At 39.7% G+C, this 26875-nt stretch overlaps 1 protein-coding gene across 1 annotated transcript; it reads right to left on the bottom strand.

Annotated features, from left to right (window-relative positions):
- Positions 1–269: 269 nt before the first annotated feature.
- sema3ab (sema domain, immunoglobulin domain (Ig), short basic domain, secreted, (semaphorin) 3Ab) lies at positions 270–25733 on the bottom strand. Its single transcript, XM_046392994.1, has 17 exons — positions 24950–25733; positions 17210–17370; positions 16699–16761; positions 13269–13388; positions 11713–11803; positions 10826–10945; positions 9719–9861; positions 8434–8548; positions 8245–8314; positions 8014–8158; positions 7673–7892; positions 7437–7528; positions 7296–7337; positions 5935–6092; positions 4507–4574; positions 3181–3326; positions 270–2879 (listed from the first exon to the last, which is right to left on the bottom strand). Exons 1-17 carry the CDS (start codon positions 25065–25067, stop codon positions 2340–2342), a joined length of 2412 nt encoding a protein of 803 aa, XP_046248950.1. The 5' UTR covers positions 25068–25733; the 3' UTR covers positions 270–2339.
- Between the last annotated feature and the right edge of the window lie 1142 nt (positions 25734–26875).

Raw genomic sequence — 26875 nt, 5'->3', positions numbered from 1 at the left:
AGTAATTGTCAGGACATAACAGACACGTACAACATTAAATAAATCCCAGGATCTAAGGATGAATTAGACAAGTTCATAAAAGTTTTCTCATTATTATGGAGATATATGCAGCAAGGTACTCCAAAATCTAATCTGATCATCTACACCACAGGAAACTTTTCTTTTCACTAACCACATGCAAAGATAGCAGCAGGACGTGGCGCATTAATAATGGATTTAATGAAACCAGCAATTTATGAAGAGACATTTATTAGATCAGTAGAATACATCACCACCATCACCATCGTCATGCCAAAAAAGCAGCAGCAGCAGCAGCACCTAATTTCCTCTTTCATTGCATGTCCAAGACAGATGCAGTAGGGCACCCTTTTCTTTTTATAATGATGGGCTTGTCATAGGCCCCCTCTCTACTGAAAGTTCCACAACTCTTTCTCAAGTTCAAAGGCTCCAGCTGTTTCTCATCTTCCAAAATAGTGGCTTCCAAAAGCAGAAGAGGCTTGCAAACACTCACAAGAAAAGGTCATCTGACATACTGATGTGTTGTAATGCTCAACATTGTTCAGTGTTGTTGTTCATTGCTATTAACTGGTCTGTGGAAGTTTAAATCCACATTGAGATCTTGCTTAGATCTTTTTTTAATGAATACCTACTTCAGGAATTATTAACTATACAGTTTAGTTCTAACAGAAATACTATGTACATCTTTGAAATAGTTAATATTGTGCACTGCATAAGGAAACAACAAAATAACGGTGACAACACCAGACTAGTATATCATTGCTATAGCAAAACAGGAACACTACAATAGTATTCACATGCACTAGGACATAGTGTCATATTTGTTGAACATAGACCCATAGTATTTATATTTACATAATGTTCACAGCTACATTCCAGGTTCCTGTTTACTTGTGTTGTTTAATAGAGGATTGTTATAAGAAGAATCAGAAGAGAATCAGAAGAGAGTGTCTTTTTATATTACATGCAGTGAAATTGATCTTTGACACTGTGCAGCCTGCGAAGAATATGTATGAGAGGTCACAAATGTGGAAGAAAATATACGGTATGGATACTGGGTTATTGCTCAGTGCATTTGATGCATGTAATGCACATAACAGTGACCAATATTGATAAGTAACTTCAGTAACCAGTCTTATCACAGTCTTTGTGATTATGAAGTCATTTTTAAGAGATCAGTGATGTAAATCAAAATAATCAAACAAATGACATTAAAAAAAATGCACATCGAAAAATATTTTCTCAATGTACATATTTTATATCAATAAATACACATGTAGTGGAAACAACATGGATTAGATGAACATGGAAGAACTTAGTATGACATTTCTTGCACTGAGATGATGCAGTTGGCAGATATCCCTAAAAGTGACAGTTAATTTAATGACTGTTGACTGTTGAAAGGAACATGATGACTCAAAAGAAAAAAATAAAGATAAACAAAACCGAATAATGAAACCTGACTTTGTTTGGGAAGCTTATCTAGGGCGTAGACACAGACTAGTACAAAATCTCACTGCTTTCTAAAAACTTTTTCTTAAATAAATTTCTATCTGAGGAAATAACATAAAGCAACAAGACAACTGCAAGCCATTCCCTTTAGCATGAGGAGACATCACAGAATACAGTATTTACACATCTTAGCTACATAATTATATTTGTTGACAAATAGTGACTGTTGCTCCTTGTTTCTTGCAGTGCTTGGGCTTTATTCTTACTCATGTTGACTGATTTAACCAACTGCATTGCCAGACATTACCAAGTATACCATCTTGTGCTATCCACAAGCTTTGCTTATTTTGTGCTTGTATTTCCACTGCAAGTCCATTTACTCTCCATGCTGTTAATACAATCCTACCTCCTCTTTTTTCATACTTAGAAAAAAAAATTATCAGGTATTTTTAGGTATCTACTTTAGTTTCACGGTGATGGAGACACCAAACTAGCATGCCATGAGACAATGTCACTGACACAGCCATCTCAACATGGAGTAAGTCCAGTCTATAGGGCGGTAAATGCATCCAGTTCTTGTGCTGGTTGACACTGTCCTTCTGCAGTGTTCAGGCCACAAAGGCCAGCTGAGATAATATGCTCCAATGGCCTGGTGTGATATGACATCCTGTTTCCTGCAGCCCACAAAACACACCATCCGGGCAGATCAGGGTAATATTACCTTTTTTCAGTTTTACTTTCCTATCCAGTCTTTACGGAACAAGTCTGTATCTCAGTATGAAGAAGAAAAGTGGGCAAGTTAATCAGGGTTACAGGATGAGAGCAGGGAGTGGTTTCAGATTTGGATGTTGAAAGTCAAGGTTTATCGGTCAGACACTGCGGGGGGCCCTCTCCAGTTCATGGGTCCTGCGGTTGCGTCCCTTCTGCCTCTCTTGCAGGTGTTTCCACTTGGCTGACAGCCCTTGAGCATGCATGTGGGTGTGAGGGTTCACCACAACCTTCTGCTGCTGCTGCTGCTGTTGCTGCTGGTGTATTTGTACTTGCTGCACAAGGTGAGCTTTCTGTCTCTTGTGCTTTCTCTCCCTTTTCCAAACCTGCTCACAGAACTCATCCACACTATTCAGAGTCGGGTGATTGACCAAAGACAGAAAGTCTCTGTACCACAGCTTCTGATTTGGAGTTTCATGAAGTGAGGAACGATCCTGGGCGGGGACGTTGGCGGCCTCTTCGTCGCGATGTAACAGATCCTCCAGGCGCTCAGAGTCAATGACCTCTAAGGTCACCTTCAGAAGTGTCTGCATGAAGCCGTGCTCCACTGCCAGGCACAGATAGATCCCAGAGTCTTTCTTGTTAAGTGTGCGAATCAGCAGGCCCTGGTCTGTTCGAATGAAACGTTCTTCTGATTTGATCTAGCAAATGAGAAAATTGGAAGCAATAGAGGTGCATGGAGATAAAGAAATGCTGAAAATCCAACATTTCCCAAAAATCTAATCAGCTATGCCTCATGGCTGTTTTCATTAAACAGAATTTATTCACCCTGAATCAATTATGGAATTAAATATTTAATGTTGAGCAGAATATGATACCGTATCGTCTGAAATGATCTTCATTATGAAGGGCCATATATCTCTACTTAATTGCACTGCAGACAGATCACATCTGAATTTATTTCAACAGAACAGATGAAGTGTGCGTGGACGGAGATCTAACCTCTTGTTTGCGGTCATCAGCAGAGCGCTGATATTGCCAATATGTCATGGCTCTCTGGGACTTGGCACTGCACTCGAGGAAAGTGCTGCTGTTCTCCACACCATATACAGTTTTATCCAAGAGAGTCGTCCGCCCATTCAGTTCATCTAAAAAAGAAAAACAGAATATATTAGTCTCACAAGTTTATTGAAGTGAATGATTTTTCTAGTTTATCACAGATATTATCAGTTGCACTAATGGCTGAATCTGCGACCTGATTTATTTTATTGGCAAGAAATTGAAGACAGCTCTACAGCTTGAGTTTGTGATTCATGTGATATTCTGCTTTTCTCTGCCTGAAATGTAAGAAACGTTGTTCTCTGAGTGTTGCTTGAGTTAAGGGTCTGGCTTTAATTTTTCCAGTGATTGCATTGCATTTTATATTTTTCTGTCACGTTATCCTGTCTTTTTTCTTATCACACTCAATCATGTAGAATAAGCAGCTCCAACCATAGAAGCACTGGAAGGAAAGGGAAAAAAAAAAGTTTTATACAGTCAAGAATGTATAATGCTATTCAGTCAGAGTTTTTACACTGTAAGGTCAGGGGTGATCTCCTTCAATGTAAATCCTGTTATAAATTTAACAATTCAGACTCCAGTCAAGCCTGCTATAGTGTGCTTTAATTCTCTCCTCATTCTCAAAAAAACACCCCTTTTGTTCTTTTCTTTATAGAGCGCTCTGTCTGGCATCTGGGATCTTTGCCTAAAAAGTACATTCCAAATGGTTGCCACCTACTGAGTGGGTAGCAACAGGTAACAGAGTTCCTCCTCCTCAAATCAGCAGCTTTCAATAACATTTTCTCTTGTTTTTTTTTTCCAGCAAAATGCAAGAACTGTATAATCAGGAGAATGAGACCAGTATGATCCCTGGTTTTGGACTGACCACTAACGGGGCAGCTGACTGGAGGGCTTGGCGACAGAGAGGAGACTTAGAGGAATCCTGGACATGTTAATTATAAGCTTCACATGGACCGGCTCTAATCTTCACACCACCAGAAACACATAAAGCACAAAGACACAACACCACACACATTCAGCTGGTTCTCTGCTGTTTTCAGGAAAGACTGGCAGCAGCTCTGGGACTATTTGTTGGTTCAAAGAGGAAATGAATTTTCAAAGCAAAAGCTTTGTTGTGCAGTTGGAACATTGACAACTCAGACTGTTATTTCTTTCAATAAAACATTTGCAAACTCTATATGTATATGTCATTTGTCCAAGTAATAGCGTTTTATTGCACATTGCCGTCATTATACACAGTTTGTAAAAGAATTTGATTGATTTATGTACCATGATGTTGTAGGTCTGAGCATTGTGTGAGTGGGTCACCATTCCTGATATCTTGTCTCCTTGTTCGCCTGCAGAAACACAAATATAAACACTTTTATGAGTCAGCAGTCATACTGGTTTCTTAGCATGTGTGTGTGAGAGAAAGGGAGAGGGAATATGTGCACAAAGGGAGTGCGTGTGTGTGTGTGTGCGTGTGTGTGTGTGTGTGTAGGGGTGTTTATTCAAAAGTGATTTTGACATGCAGCAGTAATGGAGGCCAACACAAATAGATAAACTAACAGCAGGCACCTCATAGCATAGTAGTAAAGCTTTAATTACAGGGTGTGTATGACAGAGGAATTCAAACCTAATCAATCATCACAGCCTGTCATCTCTCTGGGTTGCAGATGTAGAGGAGATGGAGTTTCGAGTACAGTTTCGACCATAACCTTGAGGATATTTTCTATAAACAATAATTGAAGAAACTATGGAGACACCAAAGTAAACAGTTAAATTCTCCTACTCTGCTTCTCATTGTTCCAACCCAACACTGTGGTGTTTTTAATGGAGGTAAGAATTCGCTCTGGCTGTCTTGTTTTTGTAGGACTCTGGAGCCCAACTAAGAGCAAGAACAGGATACTGTGCAGCTAGCATTCAAATCAATAAGCCCCATGGAGCTGTGAGTGGGAGGCTGCACACAGAGCACACATACATAAACACATACAGATCAGTTAACTACTACAACCACAGTTCCACCGGACCTCTCACACCCACCTCAACCCTGCTTCACCCAGACAGCCTTCAGACATCACTGACATTGGTTCTAATTTACAGTACATACAAGAGGCAAGTGTTCTGGTAGAAATATGACCGCTATACGTTTAAAGTTTCTGGCAACAATACAAAACCTGCACTAAAATTGTGGCCTAAAGCTCCAGCCCCTGAATAACAGCAGGTCTGCATATGTACTCAGTCTGTAAATGATTAAACCTAACCTGGTTTTACATCTGCAAAATAGATTTTATCTCTATTGCTTTGTATTACTGCTATATATGTATTGTTTCATGTCATTCTGTCAGGAGGCCATTGCAAAAGAAGACTTGTTTTCGATGGCTTTCCCTGTTTGAATAAAGATAATGATGACAATGACAACAACAGTGATAATGATGATCATGATGATGTTCTTTTAAAATGAAACACCCATCCTAACTGCATGACTTGCAGTGTGTTTCAGTTCAAGAATGTGTTGATCTATCCAAAGCATCAAATTCTATATTTATTCAAATATGTAGAAATATCTGCTGTTGTGCCAAGTTGGAAGTATCCTATTGCATTGTTGGCAAACTTCAACAAAACATGCTCAGTATTTTGAAGTGCTGAACAGTCGCTGTATGTCTGTTGAGTAGCTTGCGACACACAAAGGCAGGATGTTGAGTATGTAATCAGTACCTCTTAGCCATGGGAAAGTATCTGGAGCACTCGGTGCCATCCCATGCACAGTAAGGGTCCCTTGCCAGGCAGCATTCAGCACAGGCTTTCCCGTACACCTCACACCGATGCAAAGGCATCTGAGACACACCAATGTCTGAGCCCAGGTACAGTTGTTGCTGTGCAGGTAAAAGAGGCAAAGACTCATTTTTCAATATCAGATACTTTTGGTTTTAGAAGATATAATTTAGGTTTGATTTTAAGTCTGGATGGGTGTTGTCCTTTGAGTAATGCAAATATTTTTGGTTCAGCGTAGGTTTGTCAGTGAAGAAAGAATAAAAGTCAGGAATGTGGACAAACCATCCTACTACAGTTGCTCAGCACCCTCCTACCTGTCAATTAACTGACTTGTTTTGTTTATACCTGTCATTTTAGGTGACGAGCTAACTGTTGCTGAAAAGCCAACAATTGAGTGATAAAGTGTTTCATCTCAAAGTGTTAAACATACAGACAAGAGTGCCTTTGTTCTGTTTTGCAGACAAGTGTGTCATTGTTCTGTATTTCAGGTGTGTAGGAAGGCGTGTCACATCTAGAAAAAGCTCTCACCCTGAGACATGTTTTTCAGACAACAGTAGTTACGGGAGTGACATAATTACATTTGATGATTTTATTGGAAAATTAAAGTGTGTATTAAATAATACATGGTATATACCTCAGGTTGTTGTGTACCAATGGACACGTTATCTAATTTTTACTGTGTTAAAACAATGACCCACCAAAAAGGTTAGTCCTGTGGCACAATTTGCCTTAAAGAGGTAAAATGAAAATGTAAAATTGGAAATGAAAACTCACTAAAGTAATAATTTTGCTCAAACTGTAATTATGTTTTATAAAACAATTTAAAAAGAACTATCCTGCTCTCTTTTGGTCCAGTTTACATTGATAGAAATGCTGTTCTTGCTTGGAAATGTCCCCTTGTTATACCTCTTCAGTGTCATCCTGTCTGTCTTGTGGTCATTTGTCACAAACTGAATGCTGAGTCCAAGATGGATTAATGTGTAATGTGAATGTGAATAATGTGAACTATACTTTCTTATTTTGTTGTCACGTGTTACATTTTTCATCATTTTAACCACCGGCTTGACTTAGAACGTTTTCCCCTTCTTGTGACCTTTTACATTATAATTAATATCCCCTTAATTCTCCCTAATGGAATCCATAAAGCTTATCTCCAGCCTTCTCTGAGCTCATTTATTGAGGTAATATTCTGTTTTTCAGAATTATCTTGATGAAAGACTGATGTCTCCTCTGTGGCTAAAGTGCAACAGTTCTGCTACATCATTGCTATTCATTCTACATGATAAAGGAACTTCAGTCAATACCTGCTTAGTTGAAAGCTCCATTGCTGTGATGGCTGTTGGCTCCTGTAAGCAATAACAAAACGACGATTAAAAACCTCTTGCTGATTCTACAGCCATCCTTTAACCTTGCGGAGTAATAAAGGTGATAAGAGAATAACATACTCTGAAGACAGTCATTTCTTCCAAGAGGACTTCCTCCAGGTCATGCCAGGAGCCTCTTGGGATTGATACAACTTTCAGTATTGTCCCCATGTCTAGCACACAATGGAAACACACATGTCTTGAGTTCATATCTACTCTCTAGTATGCTTATCTATCTATGTCAATCAGTCAGTAAATCATTTACTATAACAATGTTACAGAATATAGTATGTATGCAAATATATATACATGTATACCGGTGCCTATGAACATGACGTCATACTGGCCATCTTCTGCTTCTACTTTATCCACCACTATCTGGGTGAACTGATAGTCCACATCCGTCTTGACTATGATTGGTCGATTGTTAATGGGGTAGACGGGGTTGAACATGGCTGGGTGGCTTCGGGCAAAGGTTACAACCTCATCAGGAAAGTCTTTGGTTGTATCAAATCCTCCAAATGTCTTACTTGGGCACTTTGGAGAAAAACAGAAGTTCATTGTTATAACCACTGCACTGTAGAACATAAAAGTTAATTAACTTTCATCCTCAATCCATAACACACTGACTTCCCAGTTAGGAGCATAATGTACTCACTGTGCCAGGACGCGGGTAGGGAACACGTCCCTGGAAGGGCACCCACTGGTAGTTTGGTCCATCTCTGTGAGCATAAGGACCCAGGAACACTCTCCGGATATCCGACATGCTGTACATACACACAGCTGAACCTTTGAAGATGTTGCTAATGGGTAGAAAGAATCGGTCAGATAAGGAAACGGCATTTTGGGGGTGATTATGACTAAAGATATTTCGGTGTAAACACAGTACCTGGAAGTAGAGAATACTGCATAGATGACTGGACTCTTGGGATCCTTTGTGCTCATGAGGAAAACATCCTCTGAAAGCCAAAGAGAAGATACAATATACTACAGACATATCCTTCATAGAACAGATAGCATTTAATCTTTAGGAAATAATATGTGAAACACATAGAAAGATGCTGTAGCAGTCACTTACGTAATTCATCAAAGTGTGTGTCTATTCCATTACTGCCAGGCACTGAGCAAATAAGTCGAGCTTTCAGGAAGGTAGTCCACTTATTTACCAGACTCCTATGACCTCCCAGGTCATTCTGTTGGACAGATCGCATTTATACATTCAGCAGGAAAGTTTATTTGGAAAATATATAAATATTGCGACGGTTTCTGTTTTATTTTACTGACAGATCAGCTCAGGTCAGATCATGAGACAGTAGCTCTATAATACACAGTCTCTATAATAAATGCATTTGTTGGTCATATGATGATGCATTAACAGAGGAAACCTCTGAAATGTTTTCAGTGGCCTTTTTGCTGATTCTTTCCTCTGTACATATTTGAAACGTACACAACACTGACAGTTCACCTTATAAAATACACTCCAAAAAGTTTGCTTAAAACACATCAAGCAAAAAACTATGTGAAAATGAGATATGGATTTTTTAATTTGATTTTAATTATTTTTAATTAATGAGGATGTGAAGAAGACTGTCTGTGTGCCTCATTTTATGGTGTTTGTTTCAACATAATACACAAACACAGAGACACAGAGTGCTGGCTCATAAAAACGTATCCCACTTGGTGTGGATTTGTGAATTAGAATGTGTCCAAATATGCACAGGCCTAAATTAATGCACATCTTGCATAATGGATGGCTTGTCTTGCGTTGAGCAGAGCAGATTCCTGACATTCTGGGTAATCAGGCAGTTATGACACCAGCACAATATGTAGTTTAATGGGAGGTTGAGGCTGGACATCACTCACTGATCTGCAGTCAGCTGGGTGGATTCCTGCTTAATGAATAAAATTAGGATTTGGAACGTGAAAGCTGATACATGGCCAGCGATTTCACATAACCATCCTCTGCAGCTGGAGGGTGCAGGGGACCCAATCAGTGCCAAAGCCTGGCATTAGGATAACAGTGCTACCATTGACTGCATCTTTGCCTCTCAGGTTCTGGTGACATTTAACATTTCTCTCAGGTTTCTGTCTTCGGGAGCCATTGTACCTCACACAACAAAGCCCACTCTTTTCCAGGCTAAAAATAATCACAGATAACAGCCCCTGAAACCTGCCATTATGAAAGGCACTCAGACACCCGTCAAGTGTTTTTCCAGATACAGAAGCCATTTCACATAATGTCAGTGTGAAAGTGTGTGTGTTGTCTCTCTCCTTTTGTTTGTTTCTGAGTTTTCCTTTGTGAGAGCCAGCTTGGGTGAGTGTGCTTTTGTGTGGATATGCAACGTTAATGCGTGTACGCGTACTTTGCAGAGCTGTCCAATGCGAGCATGTGTGGCCTTCCCGACATGCTCGCCGTCCATAGCATTTTCTCTGAAGAACAGGTAGATTTTATCGTCTTCTGGGTTGTCGCTCTCTGGAATCAGATGAACTGCCACAAATCTGGGATCTGCGACACACAGGCAGATGCAGAAATTTGAGATGAAAGGAAATCAAGTTAGTAAGGAATTATGCTGTACCTCAAAGTGTTTATTTATTTAGCACTCTTAAAAGTTACTAAGTTACCAAGTGCCTAGTATGACAGGATAATAATTCCTTCCCATAATGCCTTCCAACTCAGTAACAAAACAAAAGCTTTGTGTTCAATTCAAAGCTCTGTCAGCTAGTGGGGAGGAACCAGCACTTAAGTAATGTGCTCCTTGCACTTTGTCTTTAGTTAGAAGACAATGTGCACTATTTTGAGCCACCTGCAGACAAAACAAAGCTCCTAAACTAAAGCAGGGGTATAATGAATCAGATTAAAGATACTCGTGAAGACACAAAAGCAGGGATTAAGTTTTTTTAGTCCTTTCAAAAAATAATGTGAGTTTCTTGATATGAACAGAAAAATGGAGACAAGAGTAAATGTGACACCTAAAGCCTTACTTTATACACAGCTTAGTATTTGGTTTTGGAGATTTAAAGTCCTTGAAGCTGCTGCAGGTTCTTTTGAGTGTCAATAAGAACCCCAGTTTTATCTGTACAACCTCTGCCAAGAGATTACAGAAGAAAAAAAAAAAGAAACTGGCCAAATTTTCATGAAACTTTGTGGAAGAGTACGAGTATGGGCCAAGGAAGAAACCATTACATTTTGGAGCAGATCTGAATCACGGGGAGGGTACATGAATTATTTTTCGCTTTCACAGAATACGCAGGACTGGGCTGACCCATCCTCCCCAGAGCTCGACAATGAATGAAGGAAGGAAGCAGTGTCAGCAACAACAAGGCAGTGAATCAAGGAAATAAAAAATTATTTTCCGATTGTTTCACAATGGTAACATTATAATGTACAAACAAGCCTGCCCACAGCTCTTTGGCAGTAGTTCTTCTAATTGATAAATAGGACATAAACAAATAGTTGCTTGCGTGCTCACCATTTAGCCACCGGGAGTCATGTTGCTCCGTCCTGATTGGGTGGTACTTGCCAAGAGTCCGAAAGATTGCAAAGTCCCGACCCATGAAGTCAGCTGATGTCCCGGCATACAGTTCCCCATCTAAGAGTAAAAGGAATGAAGTGTATTAGTGTTGTAACACTGGGTTGGAAAATAGTCTGGGGTGATTTTCCCCACTGGTGCAGGTGTTAAGTCTGTGAAAGTCTGAGGAATTGTTCAGAGGCTTAGCAGTACAGGTAGACCTAGAGAGTGATGGACATCAGGAGTGTGAAATTGACATTAACACAGTAGGCAGGACTGAGGAGGGTGACTGGAGAAGGATGAATGGATGGAGAGACATATGAGGAGGGACAGGATGGAGGTGTGAGACAGGGGGAGTACATAATAATGCTAGAGGGGAGTGAAAGGGAAGAGGAGATGAGGGGTGATGGGCTGGAAAATGGCCATCTGCTAGGTTAAACGGTGTGATATAACACAATGTGACTGGCAATAATTGGGGGTATAGAGAACAAAACATGCTCACGTAGTCCTGCTTGACTCGCTAAAAGTGAGGATCCAGTGCAAAAAAACTCAATTAAGTGTCATCTGTCATGCACACCCAATACTTTAAGAAGGTAAATTCAGATTGAAATAGAGTTTACAGTCCTGCCAATGAGGGGTTTCTGGTGTGTAAACCCAAACTACAGAGCAGATCCACTTGTAATGAATGACAGGAATGCCCTGTTCTCTTATTCACATTTACTTTAAACCCTATATATCTGTTGAAATGAAAGAGCGAGACAGAGGGTGTTTTCATGACTTCCATGTTTTTATGTGACCTTGCTCTAACACACAGACGACCAGCACAGCGTATCCGGTCTTAAACTCACCAATTAGCATGGATGCAGTGAGCAACTTGGGATCATAGGGACTCTTCCCTCTGCCATTTTCTACGCGAGGCTCCAGTCTGAACACGCTATCCTGAATGTTAAGAGACACAAAGCCACTGGAGTTATAGTAAACAACTGAATGCCAGATTTCACATTATATCCTGGCATGAGGATGTAAATAATCCTGAGAGAAAAAAAACGGTTGTGACTGAGTGGAATTCTCCCTGGGGAACCAGTTTTGAAGTCAGTACATCATAACATCCAAGTCTGGAGACGATTTGTACTGTGAAACTGTAAAAGTGCAGTCACACAAATTGCATTTTGGCTTTAAAGATATGTTAATGTAAAAGGTAACCAGCCACTTAAAATGATTTTCAATATGAGCCCATTCACACACATATTCATACACTGGTTGCAGAGGACACAATGCATGCTGCCACCTGCTCGTCAGCAGTGATAAACATTCACGTATACACTCACACAGCATTCTCAACTACTTATCACTGTGGATTACATTTTCTTCAGCGGATATTAGATGAATGTGGATTCTCATTTGGCTGGATCAGAGGTGTGATAATTGTTACTGATTGTCTGAAAGTAGTCATTAAACAGAGGTTAAAAGATCAGTTTTCACAGAAGTAGCGTGATGAACACCAGAGTATGTCATCATGTGATTTATACTGTGATTTTAAACAGCATGTTGAGTTTGAAATCTATCTACTTTGTGAAAATGGGAAAAAACAAAACAAAACAAATGGGTGTACTCCATAAAACTTAACAATTATTGAGAATAAAAAGAAATATTTGTCAGAACACTTTGTAGGTCAGCCATTTATATATAATTAAAGACTGATAAACCTAAAAGATGTGTTCCTGTCGATTACAACTGCATTGCTCTATTTTTGTACTCCATGTGTACTCTGAATCTGAATCTGAATCTGAAAGAACGTGACTTTGTCATCTGAGGAAACTTGTGACATCGGTGCAGTTTAAAACCTTCTTTTTACTGTCTCTTAGTACTTGCAATAGGAAAGAACTGCAAGTGAGAACATCTCATCACCTTGTTACATCAACGCTTTTAGGAAGTCCATCAGATGAATTACATTTCTAGTTTATGATCTACATGCAGTAGAAGGCTTTTCTCAGAAAAAAAAAATCCTGCCTCTAATTGTCTGTAAATAGCTGTCTGATGAATAGGACACGCACATTTATGGTCTGACTCAGTGACATTTGGAGGAGAAGAGAGCAGTTTTCTTTGCTCATACTCAAATGAACACATGCACATACAGCAGTTCCACATTAGAGTGATGAATTGGAAATCCCTCAGACTATGAGGCCCAGTGTATAATTTTCCAGCCCATTTTGCTGAATTAAACCATTTTTTTGTACTTAGAAGATCATTTAATAGGAATACTCACACCCGAGCAGACATGCTCCTTCGTAACTTTAAATACTTTACTATGGTATGAAACTTAGCTTCTCCATTAACACAGACATGCATTTTAGTGCTTGACAACAAGTAGAGGCAATAAAGAAAGTGTAATGTGTGTCTGTACCTCTAGTTTCTTGCCCACCTCCAGGTAGGAACAGACAGGGTGGAAGGCTCCTGTCCCACATACATAGATGTGGGTCTGGTTGAATGGCTGCAACACCTTGATAAAATTTGAGCACTCTCTCTGATGGAGCCGAGACAGAGAAGAGATGACACAGGATCAATAATCAACCTTTGACAGAAAACTATTTTAAAACTATAATTTTTCACTAAATGCTTGTTGGGAAAGCACCTGGCGCATTTAGGTCAGTTCAGAAGAAGTGACACTGCCGGATAAATAAACAGGTCAGACCTCACTCAGAGCACAGTTCACAGAGGAAGAGAGATCTGTGAGACAGAGAGTGCAGCTTACTGTAATCTGCTGTAACTATCCAGAGAGTGAACCCCAGCACTGTGCTGAGTAATATTTAATAGATATAAATAACATTATGATTAAGGACATTATCATCTATGACTGTGAAAAAAAAGAAAAAATTCACTTGCTCTTTATACAGTACTCCCCAACCCGTCTCTACTCTGATTCTTTCTCTCTGAACTCGGCAACATCTTTCACTGCCCTCTTCGGAAATATTATGCCCATGAGCTGTGTAATTTCCACTGGAATAATTGCGAAATCCATATAGGAGGGAATTAGACTGCAGAATAACAAATGAGGCAGGCAACCATAATAATCCTGTATGAGAGCAATAAAGGCTTACTGTCATTCTGTCAGTAGAGAACAAAAAACAATTTTCTTGATGTTCTGCATTCTTCTAGATTCTAATGTATTTGTCTGGCATTTGTTTCATACACACATGCAACCACACACACACACACATATATATATATAATTTATAGATTTTTTTGGACTCTTGACTTTAGACTTTTTTGACTTTTGACTTTTCTGCAGTCAGGGGCTTTAGTGCTAAAGTTGTCACCATACCAGAAATTTAAAATAAACTAAATGTCCAAAATCAGTACTCAATACCTTATTCTATACCACACAAAAAGAAAAAAAGTACACAAACATAAACATCCAGGCTCAATGACGGTAAAATGCAAAAAGAGAAAAAAGCCCACAGGATCAAAATATAGACACATTTTTTTTCTATTGTTAATCAACACCTTGCAGACAGTACTGGTAAAAAGTAATGTTTTTCTCATAGCTTTGGTATTTTAATACAGCCAAATGTGGATATTATCTTGAACTAGTAGCCTACTGAAAAAAAAGATACTTTGTTACTTTTGCAGATGCAGTTTGCCTTATCCTTTCTTTGTATGTCTTACAACAGGCATCTGTGTTGTATGCATTGCTCCGCTGCCATATGGCATATTTCCTCATGCTCTGACGGCACGTGTCTGTGCAGACCTGACCTCAAATAAAACTGAATGTGTCATCACATATTCAAAAAGAAAAAGAAAACAGAATAGCACCACAAATTATGCATGACTAAGTTCATCTGGCTTTACTAGGTCATCAGCAGACAGCAGCCTCTGTCTGTGTAAGCTTTTGTTTTCATTTAAGCAGCTGTTTTTCTTAGGATTTATGTGGCCGTTGTGGGTGGTTTTATCTGAGTAATGAACATGTAAGTATCGGCATGATCTCTTTCCATTGTGGTATCTGTTGTGCCTGTGAAAACCCAGCATGATGAGGTAGACAAAATGACTCAAACCATTCAGGTGTGTCCATCATGTCATACCTTACTTTAGGTTTAAATTCTTACAGTGTTATCACGTGTATGCCGAAATCTTTAAAATAATCATACATGCAGCACACATGTTGCAAATCAAGTATTGAAAGCATTAACCATGTAAATATGCAGCAGGAAGCAGAAAAAACAATACTGAATCTAAACTGCTATTCATTTTACCATATTGAGTTCTGCTTGGTTTACAATTTGTTTAGGGATTTTCACATTTGGGATTGACTTTGTGCATGTTTATTAGACTATGGAATAGCTGCAGCTATCCTTTTTCCTTTTGTGGCTGTCCTATCACACCTTTCACACCCATCTACCTCCTTCTTTTCTCCCTGCTTCATCTACAGGACTGTTTGCTTACAGTCCATCAGGGAGCATCAATGGGCCCACTCTCAGTCTCTTTCCACCTCCCTTTAATTCTCACTCTCCTCCGACTCTATAACAGAAAGACCACCCCTCAGGGTGCCTTATTCATGCCTGCCACAGTGTTTACAGAAAACACACAAAGGACTTCATGGTGCTTCATATCCACCATAGAAAAAAGGTAGAAGGGCAGGAGAGCTTGCCCTGTACTGGTCAAAGCCCAAGCAGTGAACTGAAGCAAGAACAGCATTGCCGTGATTTTACATTCCAACCTCTTGCCTTAGGCCTTATTGAAGATAGAATTCATAACACAGCTCACAGGGAGCAAAGACACCCTCTAAGTGTGTTTACACAGGGTTTCACCACACCACACATGCTGCTTTAAAACACTGCACTCAGCCAGATATGAGGAGATGTGATGCTTGGCTTGTCATGCGAGGGTTGAGCAAGGTAAGGACCCTGAAAAAGTCCTGGGTCTTAATTTTGTGCCAACTATATTTTTGTTTCCGATGCAGTGTTGACTGTGCAGCTTTAGGAAACCCACATGATTGTGTGTTTGTTTTTTGTTCTCAAATATAATACCGCACAGTGCCGGATAAAATTGATGCTCTTCATTATGTTGTTTCCAATTTAGCAAACTCTTAATTTTATTAATTAAACTGACTGTACTTGAAGAATGAAGTCCTAATAAGTATGCAGGCCCCAAAAATGCTAATTTGGTGACACCAGCTCGTCTGATTTAAATGGAGCAAATTATTATTCTGTCTGAAAGGATCAGTTTTATAAGGCCAGCTCCCTGCTGTTAGTCTGAAAAAAAATTCAAAATGTGGGGGTGTTTGAACACAAAGAAATCTAAAAGCACAAAGGGAGAAATATGGGAAATTACAGTTTAATAACATGGAAACACTAATGCCTATGATCCCTGAATATATGACAGCAGTCATTATTCATGTAGTACTGTTGTAGCAGTAGGTTCAGCAGAAAGCACAGTGATTTCCCAGGACTCACTCTATTAAATGGAGTGCCCAGAGGCTTGATAAGTGATTAAGGTCAAATGATGGTCTCAATCTTGGCTCTTGGAGATTATGATGAGACCTATGATGAGCTAGGCGGCGTGTTATCCATATGACAGATTGTATATGTCAACAAACGGCATAAACAAGCTGAAAGATTAAAAAAAATCTCATATCATCTATGATTAAAATGTAATATATATGGACCTCACACTCTGTGTAGTCTCAGTGCAACTACAAGTGAGGTTTACTTTAACAACCTGCGAAGTTGCACATTTTTCGTTGTACAAGAGAACAAAGGCATTTCTAAAACAACTGTGGGAGTGGAGGGCACAAAATGCTGACATCCACTTGCAAAATGGATGGTTTTAGCTCTTACCGAGAGATCTTTTCCTGCCCACTTGCATTCATCTCTTCTGGTGGGAGAAGCTGGCCAAGGGATCTGCAGCGCAAACACATTTCCGTTACATGTTCAGAAAGAATCACCCCCTCCTCGAATCAATTTTACAGAGAGACTCAATCTAGCTGCAGCTTGTATGCATGCATGTGTATATTGGAGGGTTGAAGGGGTCACAATCCGATTTGTTATCCACTTTGTTTCAGTTTATTCCATTATTCATCCAGGTGTGGAGAGAGCAGCTAACATGCCTGGCACAGCGTGTGATCGTGTGCGACAGCCCTAGTCTGAAATATTCATGAGGCACTTTTCTGTAGAAACAGAAAAGAAAGTCCCGAGATACCTGAGCTCCTGACTGGCACGATGGGTGAAGATGCACACTCAAGGCAGATATTAAGTTGGTCAGATGGGCAAACAGACATACAGTCGTGACAAATGGACAAATGGATGAAACCACCAGACAGACTGGCTGAAAATGAAACACTGACTTTACCTGCACATAATCTCTGCTGACATTGAGGAGGTTAAAAGAGAAGATGTGGTCCTTGGCTCCAACCACTAGTCTTCCTCTCTCCTCGTCCAGCAGGAAGGTGTGGTAAGCCGAGCTGTTGGCCAGGCCTTCAAACGTGACGAGGTTGTTAGACTCCAACATGTCTGCAGGGGAAAATGGAAAGAAAAGTTACGATCAGCATAATATGATAATTACTTTGTGAAAATCATGCTAACTGTCAAAGGAAATCCATCAGGTTGATGTTACATTCAGCCAGGCTTTTAGACAGCTTTAAACATTTCCAGCCATCTAAAATTTGTGTGACCACAGGTTCACCTATCTATTCACAAGCCCGTCTCCTCAGTTGTAATATGTCGCATACACACTTTGCTTTGTGCCCTGAGGGTACAATGAACTTATTTTTAAAAAATGTAACATTAACTTTTGGCTAAACAGTCTGGTCTGCATCTTCATAGCCTCTTGCCAAAACCTCCTTCACCACTTTTTGTAAATACATGTTGTGTTGTTGTTGTAAAGGCTTCTATTTCCTTTTCAAAATGATCTCAGAAGTAGAAATTGTACAACTCTGCCAAGGAAGCCAATCAACAGATAGCGAAAAACCACCACAGAGTGGAATTGGACTGGGCAGGTAATGCCAGAACTGGGGGCCAACGATCAGACCGTCTGCAACAGTGACCTTGACCAGAGCAGCCAAGCAGAACTTGGTACACTCACAGTGGAAAACTGGGAGGAATATGTAATGTCATCAGACTCTGCTAATATTTTAGAGTCGAAACTGCAGGATTACTCTAAACCACTGCACAGCCATTGGGACATATTACTATGGGCTACAGCTCACGTTTTGCAGTGTAATGCAGTGGTCTGCCAAGTCTGGCAAAGAAACGACGTTTGCTTTCACAGCGGAAAGCTGAAGTTGTTGCAAACAGACATTGAGGATCTCATTACCATAACGACCTCTAAAGGTGGCATTATGGCTATGGCATTATAACACCTTCTGTGTAATATGCGTTTACACGGGCACACATTCATGCTTTGTCCTTCTCACTATTTGTTCTCACCTGCAAAGTCTAACCACACTATGACCCCCTCCTGTTGACTACCCACACAAAAAGGATGGAGAAATATGGAACTGAGAAAAACTGATGACTTTGACGCTCTCTCTCTTCCTCCCCCTTACTCTTTCTTGGGGAGTAAATAACAAAAATGTTCATGAATGTTTTAGCAAGGAGAATGCCCCCTCTCTGAAGTGTGTCAGAACCCAAGAGAATGAGAGGAGATAAGTTGGAGTGAAGCTGGTTTAAAAGACTGGACTGCTTTTACTTATCCATAAACTTTCAGATTTTAGTAAGTAATTCAGGTACAAATTTTAATTGGAAATAGTTGAAATGATGCATGTAATGTAGATTGTAGTATCTAAGGAAGACAACAGTGATAATATATGCAGCCTTTTCCATTACTTATTTATCGTCAACCATTATATATAAGCATCGATTACAACACAATCAATGAATAGAATAAAAAGAAATAATCTTATGGAAAGACTTATTCATGTGTATCAGAGTTATTTAGTGGTTAAATGAAAATCAGATCTTTATTTTTATTTTAGTTTATGGGTATACTAGTTAAAGGGCCAGAAATGATAGCCATTAACAGGAAGTGAAAAGTTGTAGATAAACGAAAAATTGTTTCGTATTTTTTTTAAACTAAGCTGTATTAGAAAAAGGAAAATGTTAAAAGGTGAGGGACAACAGCTGAGGGAAAGAAAGGAAAAAACAGAGAAACACTCATCCATAGTTAGAAACTTCCTTGCCCTCATGTAACATTTTGTCTCTGGCATTCAGTCAAAACAATCTTTTTCACCTAAACATGTGTGCTTGCTTTACTCACATGCACACTACTGTACACACAGGATGGTAATACAAAGGGGTTGACACTCTGTCACTATTGTCACTGTCTTGGTGATTTAATTGGTTTCCTGTGAACTGTAGACAGTCTCCTAAATATAAACTCATGGCTCTTTGTAACCCCCAGGTTCTCTGACTCCCCACTCTTAAGTCTTCTGAAAAGTTGACATCTAAACCTGCCTTTAATAAGTCCATGAGGATTTGAAAGTATTCTTGAGGTTGTAAATAACAGATTTTATCTGTACCCCTCATCAGACAGCTAATGGGACTGGTTCCAAACCAAAAGCAGACAAAAGTGGAAAAAGACAGCCAATACAGTGATTCAACCCAAGGCAGTTTTATGAATAACTTACACAAATTTAATTATGACTCAATGAATGCTTGCAGATAATTACAGTATCAACTTGTATTATGTGTCTTTATGTGTCTATAAATCTCAACCACGTTTCACTTGATTTGAGATAAGCTACAGTAAATTATTGTTTTTGTATTTTACTGGGCAAATTATTTTTGTATATTAGCCATTTTAATTTATAAAGGGGGATAATTGGGCTACACATAGCACATCCACAGTCTTAAGCATGGGAAGAAGCTCAAGGTCATAAAAAGTTGCAGTAAAAGTATTGCTTAGCCCAGTCCAAAGCTGTGTCCTAGATTTATGTTCCTCTATAGCCTTGGTGATCAGTCATTAGTAGATCCACTGCAAACCCTTCACTGACAGCACAATAACACCCGCCTGCTACGTCTGACCCTTTTTCACCTGCATCAGGGCTGCGATTGTGTGTGGCAGAGAAAGGTGAAGACAGAGAGAAGCCATCCTTGTAAATTCCTCCCCACTATCTGACATCCAGCACTGACGTGTTTATAATTATATACACACTCAAACAAAAATGCATATTGATGAGCCATCTAAAAAAGCAAAAGGAAAGATCCCTTCGGGTCCTTAAAACTGGCAACAACACAAGCAGAGTATGTAATTTGTACATAATCTGTTGATCTAAAGGAAATAAGTGATTGCCCACAGACTGATATCCTTGTTTTATAAACAGCAAGGTGCCAAGGAGATGTAGGGAAACAAAACAGACCCGACGACTACGCTTCACTTCTCCTCAAACCACATCCCTCTGTGAGAAAATGGAGAACAGCATCACCACATCCACCCACTATACACATACACCATGGCAACAGACCATTCAACAGACACTACTGCTAAGTTATTAAAAGCTATTCATCCAGAGACGGATACTCTATGGATATTGTGTGTGCATCTCTGAATGTATGTGTGTTTATGGAGCCTGCTGTGCTGTGTGTTATCAGAAAGAAACAGAATGTTTCAAAGCCATGCCAGAGGTAGTGTCCTATACATGTCTGGACTGATGTTTTCTTCTTGTTAAATATACACTGAGTTGATACCCAGCGCATGGATAAACTAACACTTTTTGTCCTGTTTAATATGCAACCTACACAAGTTTGTCTGCAGAGCAGGTTTGATACAGTGCAAGCTCTGTGACAATGTTTTTGCAGCCTGAATACTGTTTGACATTGTGCTACATAGAATATGCTTGGCTGTTTAAAGAGAGATACAGACACTTTAACGCAAACAAACAAACAAACAAACAGACGGGCACGCAGACAGACAGAGACAGACAGACAGGTGGATAGGCAAATGTGAGGCCTGTAACAGGTGTCAGCTGCTGCTCTATATTTTACTAATTTTCCCTTTTACACCGTAACAGTTGAAGTAGGCCCATCAAGAATGCTGCAAATGTCACTTTTTACCAGCTGTCTTTTCTTCAACTTTCTCTCCTACATCCTTTTCCTCCCCACATTTACTTTAGTAAAAAAAAAAAATCACCAACTATCCCCATTTCTTTCTATTTCAAACCCCCTCTCTCTCTCACCACTACTATAGGCTGTTCTTCTGTAACAATGAATTTGTGAGTGAAGGGCAGAGAAAGCAGAGTAGTGAGATGGAAAGATGGAAAGTGAGAGAGACAGAGAGAGAGAGAGAGAGAGAGAGAGAGAGAGAGAGAGAGAGATAAGGGGGCAGATGGAATGGATGCGAAGAATCAACAGTCCCATGTGAGACTGATAAAAATAAACTCTTTTAGCCTACATTCTCTCTGTCTTTCTCTCTTTCTCTTTTTCTACTGGAGGGCACATGGAGTGTTATCTAAGTGCTTCCTAAGAAATGCAGAAACACGCACCAACAATAAACCACATGTAGCTGCACTGTACATCGGGACACTGATGTTTGGATCTGGTTCTGCAGCTTCATATGTGTTCCTCGTTCTCATGACTGAGTGTATAATTGCACACTGACAAAACACAACCTATCATTGTGTCACTTACAGTGTATACAGCCACTGATTCATCCATGCCTGAGGGAAAACAGCACAAAGCTCATCAGTCGAGTCATTTGTTCAATGTCAATTAGAAATGCAGCAAAACGTCTCCCCAACTTCTCACATATTGCGGGCTTATTTTCAAATTTGGGTGGCTTGAGGTAAATGACATCAATTGTGATTGAAAGGACATACTCATTTTTCCTGCATTTTTGTTTAGATAAAGTTAGTGTCAAACAAGCAGAGTTACATATTCATATAGTACATAGTCACAATAAATAATTCCATGCTAATTTTAGTTAAAACCTACAAAAGTAGTTGCCAAAGTTTTTGTTTGACATAGTTTTGTTTGATGTGATCATATGTAGATGAACAAAGTTAACTGAATTTTAGCTTGATCATTTTAAAGTTTAGTTTTCTTATGTGATTTTTCATATATTGTGATTTGTATAAATATTTAAAAATCTATTGCCCAGCCCTACATGACACTATGCGTGTTTGCCAGCCTGTGGCCACGGCCACTAGAGACTATGCAAGCTGGCACATTCAGTACATAATGGATTTTATTCTTCAGAGTATCTTACGTTGCAGTCAGCACATATGAAGATGAAGTCAAATGACTACAAAGATTCCTCTTAGAGGTCCTGGAGAAGCAAATCAAACAAAAACTGAACACTGCTCAACAAATCCTGAACATGCCTCCAGTTGGAGCTGAAAAGACTTAGTCTCCTGACAGAGTGTATAGGATACCTTACCATGGCCATTTAGGGCCATTCAGAGTTTATACAGTACACAGCAAGAGTAACTCAACTCCACTCCCAAGATTCTTAACGTGCTTATGGATTAAAAGTCTTGAAGAGAACTTCTCCATTCTCCAACACTGATTAAAAGTCCATCCACATGACAACAGAAAACAAGAACAACACAAAAGCAAAAACAGCTGAATGTATGAGGACTACAAGAAAAATTTTGTGAACAGTCAAACCAAGAAGGTCCTACTGTGGGTTCAATTTTCTTGGCTCTGTTCCTACTTGGTATTCAACAGCAAGAATCTAGTTGGGCTACTGTGAATGTATTTGCCTGTATGAATGTGTGGATATGTGTATGCGCTTGTGTGCAAGCCCTTGGCTCTGCTCAGGAAAGGGGTGGACAGGTCGAAGAGAAGGAGTACTTTTGGCAGTACACCCACATCCTATAAAACTAAAGTACCCTCTTCTCCCTTCCTTGGACAGTAAACAACATGTGCTCTACTTCTTGTGGCCCATAAACTTGCAAACCATATGGATGTCTGTTTACTCCCTAGAGGATCCATTTACCGTGGGCGTGTGAATTGATCTCATATCATTTTATGTTAGAGCATGTGAAAAGTGACTCCATTTATGGTGATGGTGGTGAACTGTAAACGCATGGCCTCCCACTATACCTCATCATCACTCAGTCACTTAATTGTTGATACAGTTGGACCTTAGCTCATGCTTAGGTAGCCATGGGGTACCGTTATTATCTTTCCCTGCACTCCACTGCCCTTCTGCCCTTCGATCCTCACATTCAAAGATCTGTTAAAATCTCCTGGGGTTCAGGCTGTGTGTATGTGTGTGTGTGTGTGTGTCTGTGTGTGTGTGTGTGCGCACATGCATGTGTACGTGTGGTGGTTGGTCAGGGACATTGGTATGTATGCCCCAGAAAGTCTAACTCTGTTCATACTAAGGTGGAGCAGGATGCTTGTCAGGTTCATGCTTTCAAGATAAGTAAAAGTTTCCTTAGATTCAAAAGCATTTGGAAATCTATGGATGCCTGCACCCTCACACACACATTTATTTGGATGTACACAAATTTTCCCACTATTCCCAGTGACCTGCAGGGGTCAGAGTTCCTTCACCTCGAGGTCCCATGTGTCAATGATCAGACATTCTTGCTCAGGACTGATTTCTCAGGCTGTTTAGGCAGGTACTGTTCTGATTCAGATGATTCATACCAATGTGAATCATCTGAATCTGCTTCACCCATCACAGGGGTAATAAATAATTTATGTCATCATATAAATGATTCATAATGCAATAATCCCATATCACTTGCCTAATGGGACCTACAGTGGATAATGTTTGATGAAATTCTACAGTATGTTATGAATAATATTTCCACCACATTGCAGGCAGAAAAATGATACCTGCACATTATCATGTGGTTAGAACTGTGATGCCAGAGATGTCCCCACCCTTCCAACTGTGAATGAGATCTAATGGAAATACTGAATATGGTGATGGCAGGCAGTTAACCAAGCTGGTCGGGCTGCTCACCTGAAGGCCTGCCATCTAATAGAGATATCAGCGCGTGGGCGTGTTTCACCAAACTGACAGCATGTTGTTTTAAATGACTGATATGCTCACAGGTATCATTAGCTATCTACAGATGGCCATGTATTTATGTGTGTGCGTGCACGCACACATTTGTGTGTGTACGCGCATGTTTGTGTGTATAATTATGGATCTCCCAGCACTGAGCGAGAAACATTTCTCTTTGGGGAAGCCATCTGCTGAAACAGACCTGCACCATTCATCCTGAGTATAATTACCATGCAGGAAAAAGCGGAGCGGAAAAATGACATCCAGGGAAAAAAGAAAAAAAAGAAAAGAAAGAAAGAGAGGGATAAATGACGCTCAACTGCCAGGGAGTCCATGTCTGGCACCACTTTTTCATTGCAAAACTGACAACGGCAGTTGATCAAAACTGTAATAGAGAGACAGGAAGAAAAAGCGCATCAGAGGCAGACTTCTGTGATAAATAGTTAGATAGAAGCGCTTCCTCTGATTTGGCACGTGACATTTCTTCCTTGAATACCACCAAACTGTTCTCTCCTTGGCATGAGCATATAGCAGATTAAAATTAATTTCTATTTAGCTTGTTCATATATATTGATTAATTTACTTTATTAATCCCAGCAGCTGGTTTCCCTGAACCAGTTCAGTAATCTGTTTTTTAAACATGTCCACAAGATTTCCATGTGAACAACACATTTTCGTTTTTTTTCCAGCTATACAAACTGAAACTGGAACATAAATACTATATTTGGAAGAAATATTTGCATGATTGAATGACCATTAAATGGAAGCTTGCTTTACAAACATTTAGATGATCACACACACACATCACATGTCACTCGACCAAAACATACACCTGACAAGCCATACAGCAAGACAAGTCTTGTATAGAATCTACTACTTTCAGATATTCTTATTTTTGCTGGTACCTCACGGAGATATTTAGGATCCCACGGTTACATCAACTTTTATAGACACTGTTTTCTAGTTATTACTTCATCGGTACAGACCACCATAAGTGTTTTGGGAATTTAAATGCACATGATCAAGAGGAAAGGCTCTTGGACATATAGACTCCACCTCAGACAAAAAAGTAAAGAGCTGAATCATTTAGACATTTATTTTTGACAGACATTACAAATGCAAGAAACTCACCTTTATAGGAGAGTTTTAGCCGGGGGACGTTGTTCTTGGTCTGTTGGGCTCCGCTGCCCTCCGATCTTAGCAGAACCACCCCACACAGCAGCATAATGCTGCCCCAGAGAGAGTCCATGGTCCTGGGGCAATAGAGGCCAGAGAGATCCTTTAAATACACGCCTCCAGTGCAGTCAGTCTCAGATCTAGTGTAGTAAAAAATGTTGGTAAAGAAAATGTTCCTGCTGTCCAGCGATTATGAATAAATGCTGGTGCGTCAGTCCAGACTGGTTCACAGTAGGTCTTGCCTGCTACCAAATCAAACTCTTCCCTGCTCCAGGTGTCAAAAGCCAAAATTAGAGTCTAGCTCCTGGGGAGATAGAACCTGCAAAGCAGAGTTGGGGGTTATGGGTCAATGTCACTGCGGGGGAGCCTCCCACACCAGTAAATCCGAGGTAAGTTTGACCAAACTAAGCGCAAATGAGAGCTCTTCACCATACTAAAGGCTGGGAATAGTGAGAGGATCTAGTTAGGACTGCCATAGTTTTTTGTCCTTGTACCTAACCGACATGCAGCTCCGTCTAAACAGCCATTCACATTATCGTTGAGTCTCTACCTTTAGAGAGAAAAACAGGTCCAGTTTGTTTCAGCTGTTAATCCAGTCTGCTTGGTAAGCACAATCTGCGCTGACACTCTCTCTCTCTCTCCCTCTCCCTCTCTCCTACTTTCACTCAGTTTTTTTTCTGTCTTCCTCCCTCTCTGTCTAACATTGCTGTGGACTAGTTCAGCCCCACTCAGCTCTGTCCTGTCCCCACAGCACAAGGCACACAGTGCAACTGAGAACAGCTGAGGCAGGCAGCATAGACAGAGTGAGGGAGAGGGAGAGTTAGAGAAACAGAGAGAGAGAGAGAGAGAGAGAGGAAGGATTAAGAAAAGAAGGGAGTGTGGTGTAGGTGGGAGAGAGGGTGAGAGAGCACGTAGATGAGAGAAAAGAAAACAGTGAAAGCAAAAGTAGTAGGAGTAGGGCAAGGAAAGAGGTTATAAAGAGTGTGAAAACAGGAAAATGAAAGCAGAACACCGAGGAAACATTAAATGTACTGTTGTGGTGTGTTTTAGTATAGGAAAATACGTCTTATTAGATTTTGCAACTTTAACAAACAATTAATGAAACACAGCAACACACAAATGCAGTGTAAGAGCCATAGCCACCACTAAATTTGTATCCAATCAATCCATTATATCGTATATGACTTTTTCTGTGTTCAGATTTACCTTTAAGAAAATCTTCTTTGGCTTCCTTATATACTTAATTGTGCACAAGATGATTTTCACATTTTTTATGCCTTTAAAAAAAAAAAAAAGTTATGCAAATTTAAATCTCACTTACAATTATTATGTTCTTAAATCTATTCAAAGGAGTTGGTGAATTATGGGCTATTAAAGGCACATTGCTAAGACATTTACTGTTACTTAATGCATCAGGATCAAGAATATCAAAATTCCAAATGCCAAAAATTTTAAATGTTACCCCGTTTGGTAAAGAAGCCAGACAGTGAAACTGCAAAGAGACTATATCAACTGTATGTTATTTAACTGTCGCCTTTGCAATGTAAAAAATCAACAGTCTAGTTTATCTGAATCTGATGGATTAGAGGTGAAGCTGACATTACAGGAATGTAGTTTATGGTTTATATGGAACTATCTAGACAATAGACCAATACAACTTGTCAGCCTTATCTGTCCACTGATGACGCCACTGGAGTTTCAACAATCACATGGGTGAACACAAACGTTCATAGAATTAAACTATTTTCCAGTTTAACTTAATTTTCAAGCTAAACAGACTCTTTTATGGGTCAAAGTGTGACAAATATAATTTTGAGAGTTCTAGTATTGAGTAAATAAAATAATTTCCAGGTTGAGATTAGAAACAGATGTGACAAGAAG

The sequence above is a fragment of the Scatophagus argus genome, chromosome 7 (assembly GCF_020382885.2).
Source record: "Scatophagus argus isolate fScaArg1 chromosome 7, fScaArg1.pri, whole genome shotgun sequence".
Taxonomy (NCBI): domain Eukaryota; kingdom Metazoa; phylum Chordata; class Actinopteri; family Scatophagidae; genus Scatophagus; species Scatophagus argus.
This window is presented reverse-complemented; position numbering and strand designations above follow the sequence as displayed.